Genomic DNA, 8,291 nt, shown 5'->3' with positions numbered 1-8,291 from the left:
ATCAGGTGAGTCCTGAACCATCCCTTAGTTATGCTGCTAAAAGTCCAGAACGCTGAGAGAACTCCCATCATGCACTGAGCACTTCTCCCCTTCTTTCTGTCTGCCCCCACATTCATTTATTTATCTATTTTACACCATGTCACTAACTTTGTGTTTTTCTTCCATCCCATAGTCTCTCTCTCTCTTTCTTTAAGTCTCTTATTATTATTATTATTATTATTATTATAGTGACATGTTCATTATGATTTGGTGCAATACAAATTAAACTGAATTGAATAAGCTAACTTTGGTTAAAATCTGATCAATAAAAAAAGATTTTTCTTGGAATTCAACTTTAACTCATTTTATTTATTTTCATTCATAATGCTTTCCCTTTTTATATTGAGGATAGCATACAGATAACAGCTTAAGACAAGGCAGCTCTCCATGAGACCACCAAAAATGGTTTAAAGACAATATTCATAAAACACCGGCAACTTTTTGCAAACTGGTTTGCAAAGTTCAAACTGTGCTTATTTTAGGAAAAAATACCTGTATAGTGGAAATCTAAATAGTTAACCCAGATATATTAAAACAGAGCAGCTCTCAAATTTTAACAGAAAAGTCAGATTTATTATTCAGTTTCCTCTGTCATAGTGAAACATCAAATGAACTGAATATCAAGACTACTTGTGACTAATAAGAACCCCGTTTAAAGGAGGATAAAAAAACACATTTCAAGTTTTCCCCTTAGCAGATAACTATTAAAAAAATCTGGTTGACAACACAAAAGAGATTAAACTCAAACAGACAACTCATTCAAAGTCCCTGTATATTCCTCAACCCAAAAGAAAATTCTAAAAGCTAAAAAGGTTCATTTTAATCTTGACAGTTTCTTCTGCCTCCTCCACGTCTCATTTTGCAGCTTCTTGTGGTGAGCGGTTCTCATTTTGCAGCTTCTTGTGGTGAGCGGTTCTCATTTTGCAGCTTCTTGTGGTGAGCGGTTCTCATTTTGCAGCTTCTTGTGGTGAGCGGTTCTCATTTTCACATGGCTGAGCTGTCTGGCATTACAGGGTGGTTGATGGAATTAAAGTCAATGACAATCTTGGTCTTCTTGGGCTTGAACTGCCTGCAAAAACATTAAGGAAAACAACAAGACAGATATGAGAGTATTAAGACACACATTGAAAAAATATATTGTATGACATTCAAAGTCAACTTTTCATTGTCTTTTGACCTGGACTGGTCCTTTTGTGACTCTTTCTGTCTTTATATGCCAACTGAGGAGAACAGTGTTTTGCTCCTTTGTACGCTAAAGACGTTTTCAGACATGACGTTCGGGTAAAAATTGAATCGCCGGAGATGTGGAGGTGAATTTTTCCATGTCTTGGCCCTTATTCATGACAGTTACGGTGCAGTCAGTTGATGCATTCATCAATGTAATCCTCAAGGTCTAGAATTAAGGTATTTTCTTACCAGTCTCATAGAAACATGTCAGTTCCGAAGGCTTTTACCAATACTAAATATAAATACTTCACATTGGTTTTTATTTGACACCCATCTGTGCATGTATACAAGGGGTGTCACTGACAAAAACTCCACAACACATACATGTATATATACAACAAAGTATAATAAAGTGCCCTTCTGAAACAGTGGTTGGGGGATTTGTGCGTGCGTACGTCTGAAACGGGTGGCTCTGCAGGAGGATGTTTCCCCGTGTGCAAGAAAAAACTTACTACTCACCTAAATTGAATGCCTGTCATACTGAGTAGCCTTCTGGAAGCAGTCATCTCCGGTGTGTCATGATACTTGTCAGACAGATAGACCACTTCCTTAATACCTGAATAGAGGGAGGCATTATTAAGATACGCAGGAGGCAAGAGTGAAAAATCAAAATGTGTCTTCTTAGCAGTGACCTGCTTTCTGGGTAAAAACAACAGAATTTGTGAACTTAGTTTGGCTCGATTCGGTTGGCAGTGCACAGCGTGAGTGATAAGACACAGAGAGGAGCTGTAAATTACTGACAGAGCTGGTAAAACTGTAAAAACAAAAAAAATGTACCGTCCAAACATGTATGAAAGACCCAAATGACACCCGTAAGTGGACTACTTGATCACTATAACCACATTATTTAATCAGCATTTGTAAGGGAACTTTTTGATCCATATAAATGATTGAACACTATATTCGTGATCACATTGTACTGATAGTTGTTTGTGTATTTCATGACTTTGAAACTGAACTTCATGGGAGTTAACCACAGCCCTATCACAAGTTGTATGTTCATTGGACTGACCATTGCCAAGATATGACATCACTTATCATTACCCAGAGGAAGACATTTCTAAACAACTTCATATATATAACGTAAATTTATATCATCGTCCTTCAAAACTTGTCAGTCAACAAATGTTTACGAGTGACTGGCGTGTAAGAGTGTGTTTTGTCAACACTCACCAGCCTGGATGATGAGCTTGGCACACTCATTGCAGGGGAACAAAGCCACATAAATGGTGCAGCCTTTCACGTCAGCACTGTTTTTGTTCATTATGGCATTCAGCTCTGCATGGCACACTGTAAGAAGGAGAATCGTAATGGTATCCAGTCAATACGAGACACTTCATGTTTTCTTGTTCGAAGTCTAAGAATTTGGTTGTATTACAAACAAGGCTTGTAGCAACACAAACAAAATTCTGTTTACCTCTGGTCTAAATATCACTTGGTAAATTTAGTCTGGCCATCCCTCCATCTTACATTTGCTTTTAGTTTTTGAAGCCGATTGTCAGATTCCCATGGATTTAACTATTGATATTCATCATCTCCAGCAATATGGACATTTTCACTTGTAAGAAATCAATTAAGAACGGCTTAAAGACTGTACACCTAAATTTCACTCAGCAGTTTTAGTTTTATTTATTCCCACATATAAAGAACCCCAACAAGATAAAATGCATAACATTACAGGTGAATTTCATAAAAAACACTCCAGGGTGTGGAAAAATGGCATTCTATAGGGAGAAAATTATAGGAAATAGGTAACAACATTGAATATGCAAATTTTGTGTTAAAATATTTAGACTGTCCAATAGGATGTGAACACCTACATGTTACATAGAGAGTGACAGCAATTCTGGCCATTCATGGATGTGCTGTTAGAATGGGTGACGCAAGTAGAGGAAGATATATGCGGATGCTGTGGGAGACATCTGCAGATGTGGGGGTGACAATTGCTCATGTTACTCTGTTAGCGTTGTTATATTGTTTCACCTTCTGGTCTCTTTGATGCATCAATTCTACATTAAAACCTTCTGCATAAGACATCAGCTGCTGCCTGAGTTCTCCTTTCACCAGATTCCAGAAAACTTCCATAACACTATCCCTTAAAGCACATCCTCGGCAGCTGCCCAAAGGCCTTTGCAAAAATCTGCTGTAACTGGCAGCATTATTAAGCCCTGAGAGCAGTTCCAGACAGTAGCCTCAGCCATAACAACCACCGGGCTGCCAAGTGTTAAAACCCTACAGCCTGAATGTGTGATAGGCCTCCTTGCCTCAGCTGACCACTGGCAGTTTAGAGTAAATCTGTGTCAGGCATCAGACATGTCTGAAACACATCGCCTAGAGAACTCGTAACTTATACATGTTCAACTTTCCAGACAAAATCAAAACAGGTGATCATGGTAGATCGCACCATGAATGAATGAATGAATCACAAGAGCAGAAACGTTCCAAACAACAGGAGCTGACAGAGCAATGCAGGAGGCATAGTTGCATCTGACTGTCGGGGCTTTGAAGCTGGTCACTCTGCTGGAGGAGATGCAACAGCTGACACGGTGTACACTCGCTCGTGGTGAATCCAGAGGGGGATCCCCTGCTGTGTTCACACATCAACTTCTCCTGGATTTCTACAGACTTTATACCAGGAGGTCAGGCAGATAAAGTCCATAGAAACTGCGGAGTGTCTCACTCTGACATTTGCGTTCACACATGCTCCTCCTCCGGACTAAATACAGAGGATCCACAGAGTCCAGTGCATGTCTGAAAGCAGCTTATGTGACACTTTGAATCCAGAAACAAATACAATCAAAATTAATACATATTGTCCAAAACCAAAGCAGAATGCTAAAGAGTGCATGTAAGATGTCCTCTCACCATAAGGGTATTTTGTGTTGAGCCGATCATCAGCAGTCCGGGACCACGGTAGTAGATCATCATCACAGCCATTTGGCATACCATTGTAACCAATGCCAACTATCTTATTCTCCTGGTTCACTATACATGCCCCAACCTGCAAAGAAGTAGAAAGGTTGTTCAGTTTGATTTTTAAAGGGCTACTTCACCGAAAAATGAAAATTCACAACACTGTTTACCCCTGAAACTGTGTTTTGTGGACTCAAACACTTCACCCACCCCTCCATCGGCATAGTAGTGAGTAGATAATGAGTGAATTTTCATTTTTTTCGGTGAACTATCCCTTTAATTTGCTTACAGTCATATTTAACATATTATAAAGGCTTTGACATTAATAGGGTCCATTTATATTCTGCTTAGGGTATGGCTTTTGGTCTATTTTTCTACTTAATGTTTGTCATGCACCAAACACCAATGTTGAAAATATACTTTGCAATAAATCTGATTCTGATATGGTAGAGCCCTATGCCCTGTTCTGAAAAAACTTGATAATTGACAGCATAACCTTCAAGCATCTCAGAGAAACAGATTCTACTATGGAAAGCAAGGACAACTATAACACATTTAACTCTTTCCTATATTTTCCGCAACATCTTTACTCAATTTTTACACATTCAAAAACACACACATACCTGCGAACTTGGGTCTTTGCTCCTTTGGGCAGAGAGAAAAGCGACAGCCATAAAGTAATCTGGCCATTCCAAGTAATCATCTCTCTTCTTTGTTACACAGCTGTTAAGAAACACACAAAAAGAGAGAATGAAATAAAAAGGTTTTGTGATTTGACAAGAAAAATCGATCCTTTAAGCAATTTTTGAGTTAAGAAGCTTTCCTTTTACGGAATTCACAGCAATTTTTTTCTGAGCAGTAATTCCCTCAGTTTACACACCTTTCCAGGTTACTTCATTTGTATTCAACTTGTATTCGCAGATATGTGCAGGCCCAGACCCTTGGGAATTATTTCCAACAAGATAGTCATTAGCACATTCCATTCAAAAACCACAGAGCAATGGGCCTCATTCGCCAAGTTTTTTTAAAATTTATTTGAAAGAAAAAAGTTCCTAAGAAAACTCTTCTTCAGATTCATGATGTGTTCTTAAACTGCAAAACTGTTAGCACCAGTATTCTTACATTGATAATTCTTGTTATTTTAGTAAATTAATAAACATCTGCAATTTATTCCTAATTAGCATAGGTAAACACCCATAAAAGGTCATAAGATAGCAAGGCCTTGTGCACACACAGAAATCACAGAGATGGAGAAGAAAATTAAGAATGATAATCAAGACACTGGGGTACCACAATAAAACTTTAGTAGTTTTGAAGTTGAGGGGCTGCTGCAGGAGGTCCAGCAAAGTTGTATTTAGTAGTGTCAGCAGTGGATGTATATAACATTAAAAATAAAAAGGTACATGAGATGCAGTTACACGTTCAGTGAATGTCATATCAGGAGAAAGTTGCAAAGTTGATAAAGTAAAAATATAGGGGTTTTATCTCAAATCTGAAGCCAAAGGAAATATTGCCAAACATCAGAGAAAGAAGCAGACCACTGGAAGGGGAAAGGTTTGCCTAACTGGACCAAGACATAGGGACCATCGTTGGAAACAGCACTCTCAGGTGTACCCTCAGGTGAGTATCTGGACTCAGACCTGGGCACTGTGTCAGCCGTTGCATCTCCTGGGCACATCTTCCCTCTCAGAACCAGAAAGTAAGATCATTTTTCAGAATTAATAGGCTACAATTGGATTGAACATTCTATCTAAAATCTGTAGCTGTAAAACAAGGGAACATGTGAAACAGTTTATATGTAAACAGCAGTGTGTAAAACCTAAAGATGGGTGACTATTTTTGTGATTAAGTGTCCTCCTCTTCAACATGTGCACGCGCACAAAAAATGTTTTCATGATAAGTTTGCATGCAAAATGTTATTTGCTTTTGCAGTATGGACCAAACATTATATAATTTAAACAACCCAAAATAAAAAGGACCCTATCATGGTTTTATTATTGTCATTTATGTACAGATGAACTCATGTTGAGACAAACACACTTGGAACCTGGTGGAACCTGGCACTTGCCTGCCCATAACTTCCATCAGGAGTACCTCCACGCACACCCCCAGGTCCCGCTAAACCACCCCACGCCTCATCTAGGATGCTGTCCTCGACAACCAAGAGAGAATAGCCAAAACCATCACCATCAGAAATTATGTTTTGTGTGATTGTTTCACAGCTTTGTGTTCACTATCAGTGCTCACCCACTTAAAAAAAAAAAAACTATAAGCCTTTCTACCACTGCTCTCTCTCCTCCTTGAGCCAGGGAAGTCATAACAGCCAGTAAAACTGTAGAAACACTTTACATTAACATTGTCACACAAAACATGTGCAAAGTTGATTTCACATGACACAGCAACACAATATCACTACGGGATGGAACTTTAAACTGTTTACAATCCACCAGTAAACTAAGAGAAGAAGAAGAAGAATGGCTCCAACATGTTGTCTCATGTTCATACCACAGTGGTATGTTGCTGTTTCCATGAGAAATTAGCTTTGTGCATTTCGCAGCTAATGATCTTTCTAGAAGGCTTTAATTTAAAGTGTCCCCACACTTTTGACGACTTCTCTCCGCTGTATCATTTGCGGTGTTTGCCAACATTTACTCCAGAGAGGAGACGCCATTGTCACGTAAGCTATACAAGGCACTGTATTGCCTGGGTGACTACCCTCACCTCAGGAGACATTACAGAGTGAACTTTATATTATAACAAATCCAACTGATCAATTATGAATTTAAAAGCCAACTTTTTTATAATCCATTTTTTATCAATAACCATAACTCTATGAAATAAGTTGTTGCAGCCTTCAATAGAAGGTTGAACATCATACCCTACAGTATACAACTGTTTCAAGCAGCAAGGAAACATGCTGTAGATGAATTTACTGAAATCTCATATATCTTCTTTATGGTTTGTGCCTAAGCTCTGCAGAGAAAAAGCTGTTGGCTTAAGTTAGGCTTGGTTCAGGTTTGTCAGCATTCCCAGGGGCTTTTTGACTTCTGATTTTATTTGAACATTAACACAGAGTTCCAGTGTCAACACTAACATATCAAAAAAAAAGTCTAGAGAAAATATTATTGAATCTGTTGAAACATATAACACTTCTGGGGAAGATTTCACACACAAAACATTTGATTAGCATACAAATGGGATTTATTGTTATAGATTAATTGAACAAATACGTTAAACTAACGTGACACAGAATTATTTTTCTGCACAAGTAGTACTGAGGCTTTTACTAATAATACTTTAAATTCCGTCTTGCCTGTAATTATTATGTAGTTTAAGATTTTTTTGTAGGACCTTAACTTCAAATATATACATACACTGGTATTTCTACCTTCACGAGTAAATTGCCCACCACTGTCACAAACTACTACTCATACTACTGTCATACTACTCATACTACTGTTAATCTTAACATGTGTAGTGTGTGTATGTATATGTATATATATATACGTATATATGTATGAATGTATGTACAAGAATTCTTGCACAAACTGTTACGTCAAGTTAAAAGTAGTTACCTGTCCACATGAGCACACTTCGGCTGCGGAACTTCGTCCATACTTCCAAACTGGGGAAGTTATTTGCTTTCCTCTGCACGAGGGTTGTGATGGTTGGATGTAAAACTCAGCCGTGGCAACAGACTAAACCCGGAAGAAGACATCAAGCAGGAAGTAATTCCTCCGTCTTTTTTTTTTTTAACTCCAAACTTTTTAAAACAGCTTTATTAACATCACTAAGATGTTACTGCTACACCGGACGTTGTAGTTTCAGGAGCGCATTTCTCGGACCCTGGGTTTTTGTGACACTGCCACCTAATGTTACCACTGGGGAACACGTACCCCTGACGGCCAGGGGTCCAGACAGCAGCTGTTCGTGTCTCCTCGGTCAAACTAATGAAACACCCACTAACCTGAAAAGTTCATCAGATTAGAGACATTTGCACTTAGATTTCCCACCGCTGTAACTGTAATCTACTCGGATCCCTTTCTTACATAAGTAGTTTATGAGCCTTATATTTTTGATATTCATACATCTTAAACTACTTATGTTATGAA

General features: G+C 38.4%; 1 protein-coding gene across 3 annotated transcripts; it reads right to left on the bottom strand.

Annotated features, from left to right (window-relative positions):
- Window positions 1-327: 327 nt before the first annotated feature.
- On the bottom strand, window positions 328-7,995 carry dctd (dCMP deaminase). Of its 3 annotated transcripts, XM_047342868.1 has the most exons (7): window positions 7,755-7,995; window positions 4,803-4,902; window positions 4,132-4,267; window positions 2,440-2,556; window positions 1,726-1,822; window positions 1,022-1,108; window positions 328-990 (listed from the first exon to the last, which is right to left on the bottom strand). In XM_047342868.1, the coding sequence occupies exons 1-6, from the start codon at window positions 7,793-7,795 to the stop codon at window positions 1,024-1,026; spliced, it is 576 nt and encodes a 191-aa protein (XP_047198824.1). In that variant the 5' UTR covers window positions 7,796-7,995; the 3' UTR covers window positions 328-990; window positions 1,022-1,023. The 3 variants fall into 3 exon arrangements, with proteins under 3 accessions (XP_047198824.1, XP_035028564.1, XP_035028581.1); XM_035172673.2 differs by having other exon boundaries at window positions 328-1,108; window positions 7,755-7,991; XM_035172690.2 differs by lacking the exon at window positions 7,755-7,995 and adding an exon at window positions 5,060-7,725 and having other exon boundaries at window positions 328-1,108.
- Between the last annotated feature and the right edge of the window lie 296 nt (window positions 7,996-8,291).

Source organism: Hippoglossus stenolepis, chromosome 2 (assembly GCF_022539355.2).
Source record: "Hippoglossus stenolepis isolate QCI-W04-F060 chromosome 2, HSTE1.2, whole genome shotgun sequence".
Lineage (NCBI taxonomy): Eukaryota > Metazoa > Chordata > Actinopteri > Pleuronectiformes > Pleuronectidae > Hippoglossus > Hippoglossus stenolepis.
Note: the sequence above shows the minus strand (reverse complement) of the source record. Positions and strands in the feature narration are given on the sequence as shown.